This window comes from Lissotriton vulgaris, chromosome 6, assembly GCF_964263255.1.
Source record: "Lissotriton vulgaris chromosome 6, aLisVul1.2, whole genome shotgun sequence".
NCBI classification, from domain to species: domain Eukaryota; kingdom Metazoa; phylum Chordata; class Amphibia; order Caudata; family Salamandridae; genus Lissotriton; species Lissotriton vulgaris.
Genome location: NC_141694.1, coordinates 1,865,056,649 through 1,865,078,655, shown reverse-complemented (window position 1 = coordinate 1,865,078,655; position 22,007 = coordinate 1,865,056,649). Strand labels below are relative to the sequence as shown.

General features: G+C 45.9%; 1 protein-coding gene across 1 annotated transcript in view; it reads right to left on the bottom strand.

Annotated features, from left to right (window-relative positions):
* LOC147709687 (uncharacterized) overlaps positions 1-9,365 on the bottom strand; it is a 280,392-nt gene extending 271,027 nt beyond the window's left edge. The window contains exons 1-2 of the mRNA XM_086926072.1: positions 9,188-9,365; positions 3,413-3,559 (exon numbers count right to left, since the gene is read on the bottom strand). Of these exons, the coding sequence (XP_086782198.1) occupies positions 3,413-3,559; positions 9,188-9,365 (325 nt within the window). The remainder of the gene's footprint in view (positions 1-3,412; positions 3,560-9,187) is intronic.
* Between the last annotated feature and the right edge of the window lie 12,642 nt (positions 9,366-22,007).

Here is a 22,007-nt window from a genome sequence, read left to right as displayed (position 1 = left end):
GCAACCAAACGAAATGGCCACTGCCTTGAGAGGCTCTGAGATCAACATGACATCCCCAATAATCCGCGGCAAAATCCGTCAATAAACAGCAATAAAAAGCATTGATCCAGGCGTCGCAAACAATGGGGCACCCTTTAATCTATCTGCGAGCTCCGATAAGTGGAAAACAAAGAACTTATGTCGTGCCTGCAGGATGCTGCCTCTACTACACAGTAAGCCAGCGTCTCGCGTGGTGCTGGCTCTGAGCGGAGAAGGGAGAAGGCAGGGCAACGGAACCCGTGGGGCCACCTTGCGGCACCCACGCGCTGAGTGCAGCGTTAATAACTGAACTGGGTTGGCCACCTGAGCGCTTAAACATGTGGTGCTGAATGAAGCTGACATTAAGTATCTGCAAGCAGTAAGAAGGGCCGGCCTTGCAAAGCAGCGCTGCGCTCGCTTCACTCCGGCTCTCACCCCCACGGACAGATAAGCGCCGGTACAGCCAGATCCCTGGTCAGAGGTGGCAACGAGAGTGTGAGCACTCTGCTCAGTGCAGCTAGGAAAGTGCTGCACATACCATCAGCAAACCGCTAAGCACCTTGATCTTGCACAACTCGTCCTCAGGAGTGTGCCTCGCTCCAGAAAAGCAACATCAGTGGTATTGCGCTGAACCGTGTAAAAACCAAGAAGACACACTCCATGACTCAATGCAGTCTGATAACTTTAGTGAGGCACCCCTGCATGGCAAATACCAGTGTAATTGAACAGCAGGCAGCTTGCAACGCTAGAGGTGAGATAGTGAGAGCGCTGCAGCGCCTAGTGAATGAGTTTGGTCTCTGCCTTGGTAGATAAGTGGAAGTCCTCGTGGGCTTCGCTGACGCTGTGAGTTTGCGCGAAGCACTAACAAATGCCCCACTACACAGGTGTTCCATTTGGGTCTGGACTCTGCAGGGGCACCAATCTTTACTGACACAAGAGATCCGGAGAAGGAAACCCAAAAGGCCACACGTGGCTGACAGTCATGCAGGCAGGCAGCAGAGATTATTGCCACACACCCGGAATACTCCAAGTGGCGCCCCAGTGGACTGGCCTTAATGGGAGGCTGGGGCCAACTCACTACGCAGCAACTAAAACTAGAAAAGCCTGCGTACACTAAAGATCCGCAGGACCAGGCAGAACGAAACACCACATGAGAAAAGAGCCTTGCACCCTAGGGCCCAGCAGAGGTCACTTGCAAGATATTATGTCCACCCTAAACAAGGTCCAAACTACAGTGGGGTGGATCTCTTCGGCCATCTCGCTATTGCCAACCGACTTTCAGAAAATGGCCACGAGAGTGACAGAAGTCGAAACTATCACAACAACTCTCTCCTCAGACACGGTTGTTATGTTATGTTATGTTAAAATCTCTTCTACCGCGCACGGTCACCGATTGGTTTCATGGCGCTCATAGACAAAAGCAGAAGGGGCAGGCGGCAGGATTATTCGTAGGCTAGCTGAAAGAGATGCGTTTTAAGTAATTTACGGAAATTAGTGTAATTGGGACAGAGTCGAATAGTGGTCGGGAGCGAGTTCCAAAGTGAGGTGGCAAGAAAAGAAAAACAGGAGCCTCCGTGCTTCTTGCGTTTGAACCTGGGGACAGTTAGGAGGTTGTGAGTAGAGGACCTAAGATTTCTAGAGGGGATGTGACGCTTGAGGCTGAGGGAAGTGAAAGCTGGGGCAAGAGCGAGGAGTGCCTTGAAAACAGTGCAACCCAGTTTGAAAATGCAACGAGAGGCTACTGGAAGCCAGTGTAATCTCCTCAACAGGGGCGAGACATGTTGGTGCTTAGGCTGTTGGAAAATCAGTGTGGCTGCCTGGTTTTGTACCAGCTGAAGCCGATGGAGGTGGCAAGCAGGAATCCCAGCATACAGAGAGTTGGCATAGTCAACACGGGAGGTGCCATGATGACTAGTGTGAGAGCCTCAATAGTTAAAAACCTGCGAATTTTGCAGATCCTGCGTAGGTGGAAAAAACAGGAGGAGGTGACAGCATTGATTTGAGGCCACTAGAGATGATGACACCAAGGCTCTTCACCGTATTGACAGGACAGGGTGGGGGGCCGAGAGAAGGAGGCCAGAAGCTGGAGCTCCAACTGTTGGACGACCCTCCTGTCAACACCAACTCTGTTTTGCTGGGAGTGAGCTTCAGCTGGCTAAAAGAGGGAAAAGGATGGTCAAGAAAGAACCAACAGCATAAATTGAATAGAGCTGTAAAAGATTACTCCAGGATTTCAGGATTCTGATGTTTCATGTTATGAAATGATAGAATATTAAGGGCAATTTTAGTACACATAATATTTATGGTTGGAGGTCAACGTGGCATGTCTGACTGCATCAAAAGGAACCCAAAAGTTACTCCTGTATTATGACCTCTATGAGGAACTGAGGTCAGCTGAACAGGCTAACACAGGACTGGCAGGACAATGCACTTTCAGCATAAAAGAAAAATACAAATATGCACATTCCAATTCTAACTAAACACTCCCTTCACAAATCTCACAGGACAAATCAGAGGTTTACATTTTTTGCTCATTTTGTGCAATTTTTGCACATTTTTGTAACCACTTCTACATGTTCAGTATCATAATCATGTATGTGACCTGGACATTGTGGGAGAGCCAGGCAAGGCACACGTCTTGTGCTGGCATGTATTTCATATTATGCCCACGCCCGGTATTTAGGTATGCACTGATGTCCCACTCAAGGCTCAGTGGCAAAGATCATGACGAAGATGAAGGAAGAGCACCTCAGAGGAGGAGTCCAACCAACAGATTGAAATATACTTATTACAGCAAGCATCTTGCAGCCCATGTGCTATGATATATGGGACAAATGATACCAAGAACTTCTGTGATGTAGCGTGAAGAGAGCACCAGTTTGTGAATGCACAAAGCCCTTCAATATACCCGTATCCCACTCAAAGGTCAGCCACAACTTGTGCAGACACATGGAAACTCACCTGTGCATATAAACATATATGAAGATATGCAAATATGCTTATACAAAATTTAGCAAAAGTTAATTCAGACCATTTTCTTAGACACTCTTTCTAGAACCACTGTGTGTATAATAGACAATGAATACATAAGAAGGAGGCTCTTGGGTAATGAGTTTCAGATTTCGGTGCTTCACTGTGCATCCAGGAAAGCTGGAAGAATGGTCCACAGTCAAGTTAGGAAATAGGACAATACCCTGAATGTGACAGATACCTGTCATTAGCTCAGAAAGCTGTTATTAGCTTTCAAATGCAGGTTTTATAAGGTTCATCTAGTACATTTCAGGTGTGTACTGTGCCCTGCACCCAATCTACAGGCCAGACTCAGCCTAAAAACAGCAACACAAGCAAAGATTACACATCATCATCAGATGTCACACCCTCCAGACACTGATACCTGTCTCTGGAGCCTTGCACTTTAATCCACAGTCGAAGTTGCAGCACTTCCAATCATTTTTGCAGTCACCATCACTCTTGCACTGTGGGACTTCTGGTTTGATGCATTTCTTGTTGTCTTTGGGGCATATTCCTGGCTTTGGTAAAACTGAAATGAATGAGAATTTGTTACTTTGCATCTTTTCTTGAACCAAACCATGATAACAAATGATAACCCAGGTAATGTTATGCTAATGTGCAGGGTTTGGGGGCAGGTATTTATGAGTGACTGTCGAGTACAGTTTTGATTGTTTGTGTTTCTCTGTAATTTCTTCTCGTCCTTCCATCACAAGCTGTCCTGGAAATCAGCAACATGCGAAAGGTACGTTACAAACAGTGGAAAGCTTTACATCTGGCAATACCCATGTACATAGAGGGTTTCATGCCGTGAATTAGTGAAGCAATACTGAGGGACACAGTGGGCATTGTGTTTAATATAGTGACCCCTTTTTGAATGGCATACAAGGTAAGCAGTTTCAATGCAGGGCCCCGGTTACATTTTTGGCATTTGGAACAGTTGTGATTTGCTGAGCAATGTTATCACAATCTAATTTTGACAATATTGGTGGGCACAACAAGAAGCTCCGTCATGGTGTTTGCTTTAATTAGGGTCATGCCAGTGGGCACATATGGCTATTCTTCCATGCTGACCTAGTTAGGTAATTTCACTCTGTAGTTAAGGCTAGATCTTCCATGAAAAGCCATTGATGAAAATATTTTTTTCATTTTGCATTTCCACCCGGAAAAACGCAGAAATATGGTTTCAAATTATTTTCCACTTACTTTCAAGAATCTAGTTCCAATGTGAATGTAGATTTATGGTAACTTTAGTGGAAAATATATTTTGTTCAATGTGTACCAGGTGCTGCGGAGATCAGCGCGGGGAGGAGCAGTGACGAGGAGCGGCGGAGAGCAGCGCAGGGAGGAGCAGTGACGAGCGGAGGAGCAGCAGACATGAGCGGGGGACAGGCGGTGAGGATCGGCGGGCAGGCAGTGAAGAGCGGCGGTGGGGAGGAGCGGTGAGCGGCGGATGCGGTAGGGCGCCAAGTAAGCAGTGAGCAAAGCAAACGTGAGGGAGGAGCGGCGGCAGAGAAGAGCGGTGAGCGAGCCACAGGTACCAAACAGATAAAGAAACGTTTGCAGGTTACAAAAGCGTACAAAGTGGAGCGGTCAGCTGAAAGCTAAAATGACAATCAGGAGAAGGTAGCAAACGGGGGATTACAGGAGGAAAAACAGACGTGGGCAGTGACGTGGGCAGGATACAAAAGCATACAAAGCAAACAAAGAGGCATAATACTGCACAACGTCAGGGCGGGCGGGGGCCCTGAGCCATGATTGCTCCCGGACAACGTTGGGACGGGCTGCTAGTGATACAATAACATTCATGAGGCTGGGTTACTTTGAGTCTTTATATGTAGATACATACACTCAGTTCCCTTTTGTGATTTGACCCATGTTTAATTTTGACAGTTGTGTAACTAGTGTGTTTAACAAAACTTACGAACCACAAAAATTGCTGTTATTCCAGTAACTAAATTCTCAGTTCTAGATTAACAAGACCAGCACACTTAGTTGCAGAGAATAGATAAAGCTACAATATATTTTTGTTAAAAGAATATGGCTAATATAAGCCAAAATTTAGTTACACAAGTGTGCAGTTCCTTTAAAGAAGATTAGGGGAAATAAAAGATTGAAATATAGGTTTTCAGTTCAATGGAATGGGCTCAAATAGGAGCAAGTACCCTTACATACCCTACAGGTGTCATACTTCATCATCTGGGCATGCTCCTTGTCGGGCCGGTGCTGCAATCCCCGACGGGCACATGCGCAGGTGCTGTTTGCCGGAGATCTTTTAATTTGCTGTATGACATGGACAGCGCCTTTACCTTTCTACTTATGCTTATCCAAGTAGAAGATACGTTGAATTGCTGCAAATGAAATATTACATGGACAGCACCCAAAACGTTCTACTTATGTTCATCCAGGAAGACATAAGAGCTCTTTTTCTAGGCTTTAGAGTAAGGCTGACAAGTATAATTTATCATTGATGGAGTTGATGTTCTACCTTAGCTCTTTAGGAATCGGCGTTATACCATTAAAACATTAGCAGCCATTTCAAAATGTTGAAAAGCCTGAGATGGATCAAGTTTTAATGCTTTTAACTGACTGAGAGTAAAAATGCTAACTACAATAGGTAGTTTTACACATGTGCAACCCGTAAAGTATCCAAAACAAGCAAGTAGATTCTATTTTCAACCAGGTGGTAATATACCATGTGCCACATGACACAGCACTAACATTAAAGAGGGTCTTATTAGCTAGCAGCCAAACGAAATGGCCACTGCCTTGAGAGGCTCTGAGATCAACATGACATCCCCAATAATCTGCGGCAATATCCGTCAATAAACAGCAATAAAAAGCATTGATCCAGGCGTCGCAAACAATGGGGCACCCTTTAATCTATCTGCGAGCTCCGATAAGTGGAAAACAAAGAACTTATGTCGTGCCTGCAGGATGCTGCCTCTACTACACAGTAAGCCAGCGTCTCGCGTGGTGCTGGGTCTGAGCGGAGAACGGAGAAGAAGGCAGGGCAACGGAACCCGCGGGGCCACCTTGCGGCACCCACGCGCTGAGTGCAGCGTTAATAACTGAACTGGGTTGGCCACCTGAGCGCTTAAACATGTGGTGCTGAATGAAGCTGACATTAAGTATCTGCAAGCAGTAAGAAGGGCCGGCCTTGCAAAGCAGCGCTGCGCTCGCTTCACTCCGGCTCTCACCCCCACGGACAGATAAGCGCCGGTACAGCCAGATCCCTGGTCAGAGGTGGCAATGAGAGTGTGAGCACTCTGCTCAGTGCAGCTAGGAAAGTGCTGCACATACCATCAGCAAACCGCTAAGCACCTTGATCTTGCACAACTCGTCCTCAGGAGTGTGCCTCGCTCCAGAAAAGCAACATCAGTGGTATTGCGCTGAACCGTGTAAAAACCAAGAAGACACACTCCATGACTCAATGCAGTCTGATAACTTTAGTGAGGCACCCCTGCATGGCAAATACCAGTGTAATCGAACAGCAGGCAGCTTGCAACGCTAGAGGTGAGATAGTGAGAGCGCTGCAGCGCCTAGTGAATGAGTTTGGTCTCTGCCTTGGTAGATAAGTGGAAGTCCTCGTGGGCTTCGCTGACGCTGTGAGTTTGCGCAAAGCACTAACAAATACCCCACTACACAGGTGTTCCATTTGGGTCTGGACTCTGCAGGGGCACCAATCTTTACTGACAAAAGAGATCCGGAGAAGGAAACCCAAAAGGCCACACGTGGCTGACAGTCATGCAGGCAGGCAGCGGCGATTATTGACACACACCCAGAATACTCCAAGTGGCGCCCCAGTGGACTGGCCTTAATGGGAGGCTGGGGCCAACTCACTACGCAGCTTCTAAAACTAGAAAAGCCTGCGTACACTAAAGATCCGCAGGACCAGGCAGAACGAAACACCACATGAGAAAAGAGCCTTGCACCCTAGGGCCCAGCAGAGGTCACGTTGCAAGATATTATGTCCACCCTAAACAAGGTCCAAACTACAGTGGGGTGGATCTCTTCGGCCATCTCGCTATTGCCAACCGACTTTCAGAAAATGGCCACGAGAGTGACAGAAGTCGAAACTATCACAACAACTCTCTCCTCAGACACGGTTGTTATGTTATGTTATGTTAAAATCTCTTCTACCGCGCACGGTCACCGATTGGTTTCATGGCGCTCATAGACAAAAGCAGAAGGGGCAGGCGGCAGGATTATTCGTAGGCTAGCTGAAAGAGATGCGTTTTAAGTAATTTACGGAAATTAGTGTAATTGGGACAGAGTCGAATAGTGGTCGGGAGCGAGTTCCAAAGTGAGGTGGCAAGAAAAGAAAAACAGGAGCCTCCGTGCTTCTTGCGTTTGAACCTGGGGACAGTTAGGAGGTTGTGAGTAGAGGACCTAAGATTTCTAGAGGGGATGTGACGCTTGAGGCTGAGGGAAGTGAAAGCTGGGGCAAGAGCGAGGAGTGCCTTGAAAACAGTGCAACCCAGTTTGAAAATGCAACGAGAGGCTACTGGAAGCCAGTGTAATCTCCTCAACAGGGGCGAGACATGTTGGTGCTTAGGCTGTTGGAAAATCAGTGTGGCTGCCTGGTTTTGTACCAGCTGAAGCTGATGGAGGTGGCAAGCAGGAATCCCAGCATACAGAGAGTTGGCATAGTCAACACGGGAGGTGCCATGATGACTAGTGTGAGAGCCTCAATAGTTAAAAACCTGCGAATTTTGCAGATCCTGCGTAGGTGGAAAAAACAGGAGGAGGTGACAGCATTGATTTGAGGCCACTAGAGATGATGACACCAAGGCTCTTCACCGTATTGACAGGACAGGGTGGGGGGCCGAGAGAAGGAGGCCAGAAGCTGGAGCTCCAACTGTTGGACGACCCTCCTGTCAACACCAACTCTGTTTTGCTGGGAGTGAGCTTCAGCTGGCTAAAAGAGGGAAAAGGATGGTCAAGAAAGAACCAACAGCATAAATTGAATAGAGCTGTAAAAGATTACTCCAGGATTTCAGGATTCTGATGTTTCATGTTATGAAATGATAGAATATTAAGGGCAATTTTAGTACACATAATATTTATGGTTGGAGGTCAACGTGGCATGTCTGACTGCATCAAAAGGAACCCAAAAGTTACTCCTGTATTATGACCTCTATGAGGAACTGAGGTCAGCTGAACAGGCTAACACAGGACTGGCAGGACAATGCACTTTCAGCATAAAAGAAAAATACAAATATGCACATTCCAATTCTAACTAAACACTCCCTTCACAAATCTCACAGGACAAATCAGAGGTTTACATTTTTTGCTCATTTTGTGCAATTTTTGCACATTTTTGTAACCACTTCTACATGTTCAGTATCATAATCATGTATGTGACCTGGACATTGTGGGAGAGCCAGGCAAGGCACACGTCTTGTGCTGGCATGTATTTCATATTATGCCCACGCCCGGTATTTAGGTATGCACTGATGTCCCACTCAAGGCTCAGTGGCAAAGATCATGACGAAGATGAAGGAAAAGCACCTCAGAGGAGGAGTCCAACCAACAGATTGAAATATACTTATTACAGCAAGCATCTTGCAGCCCATGTGCTATGATATATGGGACAAATGATACCAAGAACTTCTGTGATGTAGCGTGAAGAGAGCACCAGTTTGTGAATGCACAAAGCCCTTCAATATACCCGTATCCCACTCAAAGGTCAGCCACAACTTGTGCAGACACATGGAAACTCACCTGTGCATATAAACATATATGAAGATATGCAAATATGCTTATACAAAATTTAGCAAAAGTTAATTCAGACCATTTTCTTAGACACTCTTTCTAGAACCACTGTGTGTATAATAGACGATGAATACATAAGAAGGAGGCTCTTGGGTAATGAGTTTCAGATTTCGGTGCTTCACTGTGCATCCAGGAAAGCTGGAAGAATGGTCCACAGTCAAGTTAGGAAATAGGACAATACCCTGAATGTGACAGATACCTGTCATTAGCTCAGAAAGCTGTTATTAGCTTTCAAATGCAGGTTTTATAAGGTTCATCTAGTACATTTCAGGTGTGTACTGTGCCCTGCACCCAATCTACAGGCCAGACTCAGCCTAAAAACAGCAACACAAGCAAAGATTACACATCATCATCAGATGTCACACCCTCCAGACACTGATACCTGTCTCTGGAGCCTTGCACTTTAATCCACAGTCGAAGTTGCAGCACTTCCAATCATTTTTGCAGTCACCATCACTCTTGCACTGTGGGACTTCTGGTTTGATGCATTTCTTGTTGTCTTTGGGGCATATTCCTGGCTTTGGTAAAACTGAAATGAATGAGAATTTGTTACTTTGCATCTTTTCTTGAACCAAACCATGATAACAAATGATAACCCAGGTAATGTTATGCTAATGTGCAGGGTTTGGGGGCAGGTATTTATGAGTGACTGTAGAGTACAGTTTTGATTGTTTGTGTTTCTCTGTAATTTCTTCTCGCCCTTCCATCACAAGCTGTCCTGGAAATCAGCAACATGCGAAAGGTACGTTACAAACAGTGGAAAGCTTTACATCTGGCAATACCCATGTACATAGAGGGTTTCATGCCGTGAATTAGTGAAGCAATACTGAGGGACACAGTGGGCATTGTGTTTAATATAGTGACCCCTTTTTGAATGGCATACAAGGTAAGCAGTTTCAATGCAGGGCCCCGGTTACATTTTTGGCATTTGGAACAGTTGTGATTTGCTGAGCAATGTTATCACAATCTAATTTTGACAATATTGGTGGGCACAACAAGAAGCTCCGTCATGGTGTTTGCTTTAATTAAGGTCATGCCAGTGGGCACATATGGCTATTCTTCCATGCTGACCTAGTTAGGTAATTTCACTCTGTAGTTAAGGCTAGATCTTCCATGAAAAGCCATTGATGAAAATATTTTTTTCATTTTGCATTTCCACCCGGAAAAACGCAGAAATATGGTTTCAAATTATTTTCCACTTACTTTCAAGAATCTAGTTCCAATGTGAATGTAGATTTATGGTAACTTTAGTGGAAAATATATTTTGTTCAATGTGTACCAGGTGCTGCGGAAATCAGCGCGGGGAGGAGCAGTGACGAGGAGCGGCGGAGAGCAGCGCAGGGAGGAGCAGTGACGAGCGGAGGAGCAGCGGACATGAGCGGGGGACAGGCGGTGAGGATCGGCGGGCAGGCAGTGAAGAGCGGCGGTGGGGAGGAGCGGTGAGCGGCGGATGCGGTAGGGCGCCAAGTAAGCAGTGAGCAAAGCAAACGTGAGGGAGGAGCGGCGGCAGAGAAGAGCGGTGAGCGAGCCACAGGTACCAAACAGATAAAGAAACGTTTGCAGGTTACAAAAGCGTACAAAGTGGAGCGGTCAGCTGAAAGCTAAAATGACAATCAGGAGAAGGTAGCAAACGGGGGATTACAGGAGGAAAAACAGACGTGGGCAGTGACGTGGGCAGGATACAAAAGCATACAAAGCAAACAAAGAGGCATAATACTGCACAACGTCAGGGCGGGCGGGGGCTCTGAGCCATGATTGCTCCCGGACAACGTTGGGACGGGCTGCTAGTGATACAATAACATTCATGAGGCTGGGTTACTTTGAGTCTTTATATGTAGATACATACACTCAGTTGCCATTTGTGATTTGACCCATGTTTAATTTTGACAGTTGTGTAACTAGTGTGTTTAACAAAACTTACGAACCACAAAAATTGCTGTTATTCCAGTAACTAAATTCTCAGTTCTAGATTAACAAGACCAGCACACTTAGTTGCAGAGAATAGATAAAGCTACAATATATTTTTGTTAAAAGAATATGGCTAATATAAGCCAAAATTTAGTTACACAAGTGTGCAGTTCCTTTAAAGAAGATTAGGGGAAATAAAAGATTGAAATATAGGTTTTCAGTTCAATGGAATGGGCTCAAATAGGAGCAAGTACCCTTACATACCCTAAAGGTGTCATACTTCATCATCTGGGCATGCTCCTTGTCGGGCCGGTGCTGCAATCCCCGACGGGCACATGCGCAGGTGCTGTTTGCCGGAGATCTTTTAATTTGCTGTATGACATGGACAGCACCTTTACCTTTCTACTTATGCTTATCCAAGTAGAAGATACGTTGAATTGCTGCAAATGAAATATTACATGGACAGCACCCAAAACGTTCTACTTATGTTCATCCAGGAAGACATAAGAGCTCTTTTTCTAGGCTTTAGAGTAAGGCTGACAAGTATAATTTATCATTGATGGAGTTGATGTTCTACCTTAGCTCTTTAGGAATCGGCGTTATACCATTAAAACATTAGCAGCCATTTCAAAATGTTGAAAAGCCTGAGATGGATCAAGTTTTAATGCTTTTAACTGACTGAGAGTAAAAATGCTAACTACAATAGGTAGTTTTACACATGTGCAACCCGTAAAGTATCCAAAACAAGCAAGTAGATTCTATTTTCAACCAGGTGGTAATATACCATGTGCCACATGACACAGCACTAACATTAAAGAGGGTCTTATTAGCTAGCAGCCAAACGAAATGGCCACTGCCTTGAGAGGCTCTGAGATCAACATGACATCCCCAATAATCCGCGGCAAAATCCGTCAATAAACAGCAATAAAAAGCATTGATCCAGGCGTCGCAAACAATGGGGCACCCTTTAATCTATCTGCGAGCTCCGATAAGTGGAAAACAAAGAACTTATGTCGTGCCTGCAGGATGCTGCCTCTACTACACAGTAAGCCAGCGTCTCGCGTGGTGCTGGGTCTGAGCGGAGAACGGAGAAGAAGGCAGGGCAACGGAACCCGCGGGGCCACCTTGCGGCACCCACGCGCTGAGTGCAGCGTTAATAACTGAACTGGGTTGGCCACCTGAGCGCTTAAACATGTGGTGCTGAATGAAGCTGACATTAAGTATCTGCAAGCAGTAAGAAGGGCCGGCCTTGCAAAGCAGCGCTGCGCTCGCTTCACTCCGGCTCTCACCCCCACGGACAGATAAGCGCCGGTACAGCCAGATCCCTGGTCAGAGGTGGCAATGAGAGTGTGAGCACTCTGCTCAGTGCAGCTAGGAAAGTGCTGCACATACCATCAGCAAACCGCTAAGCACCTTGATCTTGCACAACTCGTCCTCAGGAGTGTGCCTCGCTCCAGAAAAGCAACATCAGTGGTATTGCGCTGAACCGTGTAAAAACCAAGAAGACACACTCCATGACTCAATGCAGTCTGATAACTATAGTGAGGCACCCCTGCATGGCAAATACCAGTGTAATCGAACAGCAGGCAGCTTGCAACGCTAGAGGTGAGATAGTGAGAGCGCTGCAGCGCCTAGTGAATGAGTTTGGTCTCTGCCTTGGTAGATAAGTGGAAGTCCTCGTGGGCTTCGCTGACGCTGTGAGTTTGCGCGAAGCACTAACAAATGCCCCACTACACAGGTGTTCCATTTGGGTCTGGACTCTGCAGGGGCACCAATCTTTACTGACAAAAGAGATCCGGAGAAGGAAACCCAAAAGGCCACACGTGGCTGACAGTCATGCAGGCAGGCAGCGGCGATTATTGCCACACACCCGGAATACTCCAAGTGGCGCCCCAGTGGACTGGCCTTAATGGGAGGCTGGGGCCAACTCACTACGCAGCTTCTAAAACTAGAAAAGGCTGCGTACACTAAAGATCCGCAGGACCAGGCAGAACGAAACACCACATGAGAAAAGAGCCTTGCACCCTAGGGCCCAGCAGAGGTCACGTTGCAAGATATTATGTCCACCCTAAACAAGGTCCAAACTACAGTGGGGTGGATCTCTTCGGCCATCTCGCTATTGCCAACCGACTTTCAGAAAATGGCCACGAGAGTGACAGAAGTCGAAACTATCACAACAACTCTCTCCTCAGACACGGTTGTTATGTTATGTTATGTTATGTTAAAATCTCTTCTACCGCGCACGGTCACCGATTGGTTTCATGGCGCTCATAGACAAAAGCAGAAGGGGCAGGCGGCAGGATTATTCGTAGGCTAGCTGAAAGAGATGCGTTTTAAGTAATTTACGGAAATTAGTGTAATTGGGACAGAGTCGAATAGTGGTCGGGAGCGGGTTCCAAAGTGAGGTGGCAAGAAAAGAAAAACAGGAGCCTCCGTGCTTCTTGCGTTTGAACCTGGGGACAGTTAGGAGGTTGTGAGTAGAGGACCTAAGATTTCTAGAGGGGATGTGACGCTTGAGGCTGAGGGAAGTGAAAGCTGGGGCAAGAGCGAGGAGTGCCTTGAAAACAGTGCAACCCAGTTTGAAAATGCAACAAGAGGCTACTGGAAGCCAGTGTAATCTCCTCAACAGGGGCGAGACATGTTGGTGCTTAGGCTGTTGGAAAATCAGTCTTGCTGCCTGGTTTTGTACCAGCTGAAGCCGATGGAGGTGGCAAGCAGGAATCCCAGCATACAGAGAGTTGGCATAGTCAACACGGGAGGTGACGAGGGCCATGATGACTAGTGTGAGAGCCTCAATAGTTAAAAACCTGCGAATTTTGCAGATCCTGCGTAGGTGGAAAAAACAGGAGGAGGTGACAGCATTGATTTGAGGCCTCATAGATAAGTCACTAGAGATGATGACACCAAGGCTCTTCACCGTATTGACAGGACAGGGTGGGGGGCCGAGAGAAGGAGGCCAGAAGCTGGAGCTCCAAGTGTTGGACGACCCTCCTGTCAACACCAACTCTGTTTTGCTGGGAGTGAGCTTCAGCTGGCTAAAAGAGGGAAAAGGATGGTCAAGAAAGAACCAACAGCATAAATTGAATAGAGCTGTAAAAGATTACTCCAGGATTTCAGGATTCAGAGAGCTACTTCTGATGTTTCATGTTATGAAATGATAGAATATTAAGGGCAATTTTAGTACACATAATATTTATGGTTGGAGGTCATCGTGGTATGTCTGACTGCATCAAAAGGAACCCAAAAGTTACTCCTGTATTATGACCTCTATGAGGGACTGAGGTCAGCTGAACAGGCTAACACAGGACTGGCAGGACAATGCACTTTCAACATAAAAGAAAAATACAAATATGCACATTCCAATTCTAACTTAACACTCCCTTCACAAATCTCACAGGACAAATCAGAGGTTTACATTTTTTGCTCATTTTGTACAATTTTTGCCCATTTTTGTAACCACTTCTACATGTTCAGTATCATAATCATGTATGTGACCTGGATATTGTGAGAGAGCCAGGCGAGGCACACGTCTTGTGCTGGAATGTATTTCATATTATGCCCACGCCCGGTATTTAGGTATGCACTGATGTCCCACTCAAGGCTCAGTGGCAAAGATCATGACGAAGCTGAAGGAAGAGCACCTCAGAGGAGGAGTCTAAACAACAGATTGAAATATACTTATTACAGCAAGCATCTTGCAGCCCATGTGCTATGATATATGGGACAAATGATAACAAGAACTTCTGTGATGTAGCGTAAAGAGAGCACCAGTTTGTGAATGCACAAAGCCCTTCAATATACCCTTATCCCACTCAAAGGTCAGCCACAACTTGTGCAGACACATGGCAACTCACCTGTGCATATAAACATATATGAAGATGTGCAAATATGCTTATACAAAATTTAGCAAAAGTAAATTCAGACCATTTTCTTAGACACTCTTTCTAGAACCACTGTGTGTATAATAGACAATGAATACATAAGAAGGAGGCTCTCGGGTAATGAGTTTCAGATTTCGGTGCTTCACTGTGCATCCGGGAAAGCTGGAAGAATGGTCCACAGTCAAGTTAGGAAATAGGACAATACCCTGAATGTGACAGATACCTGTCATTAGCTCAGAAAGCTGTTATTAGCTTTCAAATGCAGGTTTTATAAGGTTCATCTAGTACATTTCAGGTGTGTACTGTGCCCTGCACCCAATCTACAGGCCAGGCTCAGCCTAAAAACAGCAACACAAGCAAAGATTACACATCATCATCAGATGTCACACCCTCCAGACACTGATACCTGTCTCTGGAGCCTTGCACTTTAATCCGCAGTTGAAGTTGCAGCACTTCCAATCCATTTTGCAGTCACTATCACTCTTGCACTGTGGGACTTCTGGTTTGATGCACTTGACGTTGTCTTTGGGGCACATTCCTGGCTTTGGTAAAACTGAAATGAATGAGAATTTGTTACTTTGCATCTTTTCTTGAACCAACCATGATAACAAATGATAACCCAGGTAATGTTATGCTAATGTGCAGGGTTTTGGGGGAGGTGTTTATGAGTGACTGTAGAGTACAGTTTTGATTGTGTTTCTGTGTAATTTCTTCTCGCCCTTCCATTACAAGCTGTCCTGGAAATCAGCAACATGCAAAAGGTACGTTACAAACAGTGGAAAGCTTTACATCTGGCAATACCTATGTACATAGAGGGTTTCATGCCGTGAATTATTGCAGCAATACTGAGGGACATAGTGGGCATTGTGTTTAATATAGTGACCCCTTTTTGAATGGCGTACAACGTAAGCAGTTTCAATGCAGGGCCCAGGTTACATTTTTGGCATTTGGAACAGTTGTGATTTGCTGAGCAATGTTATCACAATCTAATTTTGACAATATTGGTGGGCACAACAAGTAGCTCCGTCATGGTGTTTGCTTTAATTAAGGTCATGCCAGTGGGCACATATGGCTATTCTTCCATGCTGACCTAGTTAAGTATTTTCACTCTGTAGTTAAGGCTAGATCTTCCATGAAAAGCTATTGATGAAAATATTTTTTTCATTTTGAATTTCCACCCGGAAAAACGCAGAAATATGGTTACAAATAATTTTCCACTTACTTTCAAGAATCTAGTTCCAATGTGAATGTAGATTTATGGTAACTTTAGTGGAAAATATATTTTGTTCAATGTGTACCAGGTGCTGCGGAGATCAGCGCGGGGAGGCGCAGTGACGAGGAGCGGCGGAGAGCAGCGCGGGGAGGAGCAGTGACGAGCGGAGGAGCAGCGGACATGAGCGGGGGACAGGCGGTGAGGATCGGTGGGCAGGCAGTGAAGAGCGGCGGTGGGGAGGAGCGGTGAGCGGCGGATGCGGTAGGGCGCCAAGTAAGCAGTGAGCAAAGCAAACGTGAGGGAGGAGCGGCGGCAGAGAGGAGCGGTGAGCGAGCCACAGGTACCAAACAGATAAAGAAACGTTTGCAGGTTACAAAAGTGTACAAAGTGGAGCGGTCAGCTGAAAGCTAAAATGACAATCAGGAGAAGGTAGCAAACGGGGGATTACAGGAGGAAAAACTGACGTGGGCAGTGACGTGAGCAGGATACAAAAGCATACAAAGCAAACAAAGAGGCATAATACTGCACAACGTCAGGGCGGGCGGGGGCCCTGAGCCACGATTGCTCCCGGACAACGTTGGGACGGGCTGCTAGTGATACAATAACATTCATGAGGCTGGGTTTCTTTGAGTCTGTATATGTAGATACATACACTCAGTTGCCATTTGTGATTTGACCCATGTTTAATTTTGACAGTTGTGTAACTAGTGTGTTTAACAAAACTTACGAACCACAAAAATTGCTGTCATTCCAGTAACTAAATTCTCAGTTCTAGATTAACAAGACCAGCACACTTAGTTGCAGAGAATAGATAAAGCTACAATATATTTTTGTTAAAAGAATATGGCTAATACAAGCCAAAATTTAGTTACACAAGTGTGCAGTTCCTTTAAAGAAGATTAGGGGAAATAAAAGATTGAAATATAGGTTTTCAGTTCAATGGAATGGGCTCAAATAGGAGCAAGTACCCTTACATACCCTAAAGGTGTCATACTTCATCATCTGGGCATGCTCCTTGTCGGGCCGGTGCTGCAATCCCCGACGGGCACATGCGCAGGTGCTGTTTGCCGGAGATCTTTTAATTTGCTGTATGACATGGACAGCACCTTTACCTTTCTACTTATGCTTATCCAAGTAGAAGATACGTTGAATTGCCGCAAATGAAATATTACATGGACAGCACCCAAAACGTTCTACTTATGTTCATCCAGGAAGACATAAGAGCTCTTTTTCTAGGCTTTAGAGTAAGGCTGACAAGTATAATTTATCATTGATGGAGTTGATGGTCTACCTTAGCTCTTTAGGAATCGGCGTTATACCTTTAAAACATTAGCAGCCATTTCAAAATGTTGAAAAGCCTGAGATGGATCAAGTTTTAATGCTTTTAACTGACTGAGAGTAAAAATGCTAACTACAATAGGTAGTTTTACACATGTGCAGAACCGTAAAGTATCCAAAACTAGCAAGTAGATTCTATTTTCAACCAGGTGGTAATATACCATGTGCCACATGACACAGCACTAACATTAAAGAGGGTCTTATTAGCTAGCAGCCAAACGAAATGGCCACTGCCTTGAGAGGCTCTGAGATCAACATGACATCCCCAATAATCCGCGGCAAAATCCGTCAATAAACAGCAATAAAAAGCATTGATCCAGGCGTCGCAAACAATGGGGCACCCTTTAATCTATCTGCGAGCTCCGATAAGTGGAAAACAAAGAACTTATGTCGTGCCTGCAGGATGCTGCCTCTACTACACAGTAAGCCAGCGTCTCGCGTGGTGCTGGCTCTGAGCGGAGAAGGGAGAAGGCAGGGCAACGGAACCCGTGGGGCCACCTTGCGGCACCCACGCGCTGAGTGCAGCGTTAATAACTGAACTGGGTTGGCCACCTGAGCGCTTAAACATGTGGTGCTGAATGAAGCTGACATTAAGTATCTGCAAGCAGTAAGAAGGGCCGGCCTTGCAAAGCAGCGCTGCGCTCGCTTCACTCCGGCTCTCACCCCCACGGACAGATAAGCGCCGGTACAGCCAGATCCCTGGTCAGAGGTGGCAACGAGAGTGTGAGCACTCTGCTCAGTGCAGCTAGGAAAGTGCTGCACATACCATCAGCAAACCGCTAAGCACCTTGATCTTGCACAACTCGTCCTCAGGAGTGTGCCTCGCTCCAGAAAAGCAACATCAGTGGTATTGCGCTGAACCGTGTAAAAACCAAGAAGACACACTCCATGACTCAATGCAGTCTGATAACTTTAGTGAGGCACCCCTGCATGGCAAATACCAGTGTAATTGAACAGCAGGCAGCTTGCAACGCTAGAGGTGAGATAGTGAGAGCGCTGCAGCGCCTAGTGAATGAGTTTGGTCTCTGCCTTGGTAGATAAGTGGAAGTCCTCGTGGGCTTCGCTGACGCTGTGAGTTTGCGCGAAGCACTAACAAATGCCCCACTACACAGGTGTTCCATTTGGGTCTGGACTCTACAGGGGCACCAATCTTTACTGACACAAGAGATCCGGAGAAGGAAACCCAAAAGGCCACACGTGGCTGACAGTCATGCAGGCAGGCAGCAGAGATTATTGCCACACACCCGGAATACTCCAAGTGGCGCCCCAGTGGACTGGCCTTAATGGGAGGCTGGGGCCAACTCACTACGCAGGAACTAAAACTAGAAAAGCCTGCGTACACTAAAGATCCGCAGGACCAGGCAGAACGAAACACCACATGAGAAAAGAGCCTTGCACCCTAGGGCCCAGCAGAGGTCACTTGCAAGATATTATGTCCACCCTAAACAAGGTCCAAACTACAGTGGGGTGGATCTCTTCGGCCATCTCGCTATTGCCAACCGACTTTCAGAAAATGGCCACGAGAGTGACAGAAGTCGAAACTATCACAACAACTCTCTCCTCAGACACGGTTGTTATGTTATGTTATGTTAAAATCTCTTCTACTGCGCACGGTCACCGATTGGTTTCATGGCGCTCATAGACAAAAGCAGAAGGGGCAGGCGGCAGGATTATTCGTAGGCTAGCTGAAAGAGATGCGTTTTAAGTAATTTACGGAAATTAGTGTAATTGGGACAGAGTCGAATAGTGGTCGGGAGCGAGTTCCAAAGTGAGGTGGCAAGAAAAGAAAAACAGGAGCCTCCGTGCTTCTTGCGTTTGAACCTGGGGACAGTTAGGAGGTTGTGAGTAGAGGACCTAAGATTTCTAGAGGGGATGTGACGCTTGAGGCTGAGGGAAGTGAAAGCTGGGGCAAGAGCGAGGAGTGCCTTGAAAACAGTGCAACCCAGTTTGAAAATGCAACGAGAGGCTACTGGAAGCCAGTGTAATCTCGTCAACAGGGGCGAGACATGTTGGTGCTTAGGCTGTTGGAAAATCAGTGTGGCTGCCTGGTTTTGTACCAGCTGAAGCCGATGGAGGTGGCAAGCAGGAATCCCAGCATACAGAGAGTTGGCATAGTCAACACGGGAGGTGCCATGATGACTAGTGTGAGAGCCTCAATAGTTAAAAACCTGCGAATTTTGCAGATCCTGCGTAGGTGGAAAAAACAGGAGGAGGTGACAGCATTGATTTGAGGCCACTAGAGATGATGACACCAAGGCTCTTCACCGTATTGACAGGACAGGGTGGGGGGCCGAGAGAAGGAGGCCAGAAGCTGGAGCTCCAAGTGTTGGACGACCCTCCTGTCAACACCAACTCTGTTTTGCTGGGAGTGAGCTTCAGCTGGCTAAAAGAGGGAAAAGGATGGTCAAGAAAGAACCAACAGCATAAATTGAATAGAGCTGTAAAAGATTACTCCAGGATTTCAGGATTCAGAGAGCTACTTCTGATGTTTCATGTTATGAAATGATAGAATATTAAGGGCAATTTTAGTACACATAATATTTATGGTTGGAGGTCATCGTGGTATGTCTGACTGCATCAAAAGGAACCCAAAAGTTACTCCTGTATTATGACCTCTATGAGGGACTGAGGTCAGCTGAACAGGCTAACACAGGACTGGCAGGACAATGCACTTTCAACATAAAAGAAAAATACAAATATGCACATTCCAATTCTAACTTAACACTCCCTTCACAAATCTCACAGGACAAATCAGAGGTTTACATTTTTTGCTCATTTTGTACAATTTTTGCCCATTTTTGTAACCACTTCTACATGTTCAGTATCATAATCATGTATGTGACCTGGACATTGTGGGAGAGCCAGGCGAGGCACACGTCTTGTGCTGGCATGTATTTCATATTATGCACACGCCCGGTATTTAGGTATGCACTGATGTCCCACTCAAGGCTCAGTGGCAAAGATCATGACGAAGCTGAAGGAAGAGCACCTCAGAGGAGGAGTCTAAACAACAGATTGAAATATACTTATTACAGCAAGCATCTTGCAGCCCATGTGCTATGATATATGGGACAAATGATAACAAGAACTTCTGTGATGTAGCGTGAAGAGAGCACCAGTTTGTGAATGCACAAAGCCCTTCAATATACCCTTATCCCACTCAAAGGTCAGCCACAACTTGTGCAGACAGATGGCAACTCACCTGTGCATATAAACATATATGAAGATGTGCAAATATGCTTATACAAAATTTTGCAAAAGTAAATTCAGACCATTTTCTTAGACACTCTTTCTAGAACCACTGTGTGTATAATAGACAATGAATACATAAGAAGGAGGCTCTCGGGTAATGAGTTTCAGATTTCGGTGCTTCACTGTGCATCCGGGAAAGCTGGAAGAATGGTCCACAGTCAAGTTAGGAAATAGGACAATACCCTGAATGTGACAGATACCTGTCATTAGCTCAGAAAGCTGTTGTTAGCTTTCAAATGCAGGTTTTATAAGATTCATCTAGTACATTTCAGGTGTGTACTGTGCCCTGCACCCAATCTACAGGCCAGGCTCAGCCTAAAAACAGCAACACAAGCAAAGATTACACATAATCATCAGATGTCACACCCTCCAGACACTGATACCTGTCTCTGGAGCCTTGCACTTTAATCCACAGTTGAAGTTGCAGCACTTCCAATCCATTTTGCAGTCACCATCACTCTTGCACTGTGGGACTTCTGGTTTGATGCACTTGACGTTGTCTTTGGGGCACATTCCTGGCTTTGGTAAAACTGAAATGAATGAGAATTTGTTACTTTGCATCTTTTCTTGAACCAACCATGATAACAAATGATAACCCAGGTAATGTTATGCTAATGTGCAGGGTTTTGGGGGAGGTGTTTATGAGTGACTGTAGAGTACAGTTTTGATTGTGTTTCTGTGTAATTTCTTCTCGCCCTTCCATTACAAGCTGTCCTGGAAATCAGCAACATGCGAAAGGTACGTTACAAACAGTGGAAAGCTTTACATCTGGCAATACCTATGTACATAGAGGGTTTCATGCCGTGAATTATTGCAGCAATACTGAGGGACATAGTGGGCATTGTGTTTAATATAGTGACCCCTTTTTGAATGGCGTACAACGTAAGCAGTTTCAATGCAGGGCCCAGGTTACATTTTTGGCATTTGGAACAGTTGTGATTTGCTGAGCAATGTTATCACAATCTAATTTTGACAATATTGGTGGGCACAACAAGAAGCTCCGTCATGGTGTTTGCTTTAATTAAGGTCATGCCAGTGGGCACATATGGTTATTCTTCCATGCTGACCTAGTTAAGTATTTTCACTCTGTAGTTAAGGCTAGATCTTCCATGAAAAGCCATTGATGAAAATATTTTTTTCATTTTGAATTTCCACCCGGAAAAACGCAGAAATATGGTTTCAAATTATTTTCCACTTACTTTCAAGAATCTAGTTCCAATGTGAATGTAGATTTATGGTAACTTTAGTGGAAAATATATTTTGTTCAATGTGTACCAGGTGCTGCGGAAATCAGCGCGGGGAGGAGCAGTGACGAGGAGCGGCGGAGAGCAGCGCAGGGAGGAGCAGTGACGAGCGGAGGAGCAGCGGACATGAGCGGGGGACAGGCGGTGAGGATCGGCGGGCAGGCAGTGAAGAGCGGCGGTGGGGAGGAGCGGTGAGCGGCGGATGCGGTAGGGCGCCAAGTAAGCAGTGAGCAAAGCAAACGTGAGGGAGGAGCGGCGGCAGAGAAGAGCGGTGAGCGAGCCACAGGTACCAAACAGATAAAGAAACGTTTGCAGGTTACAAAAGCGTACAAAGTGGAGCGGTCAGCTGAAAGCTAAAATGACAAT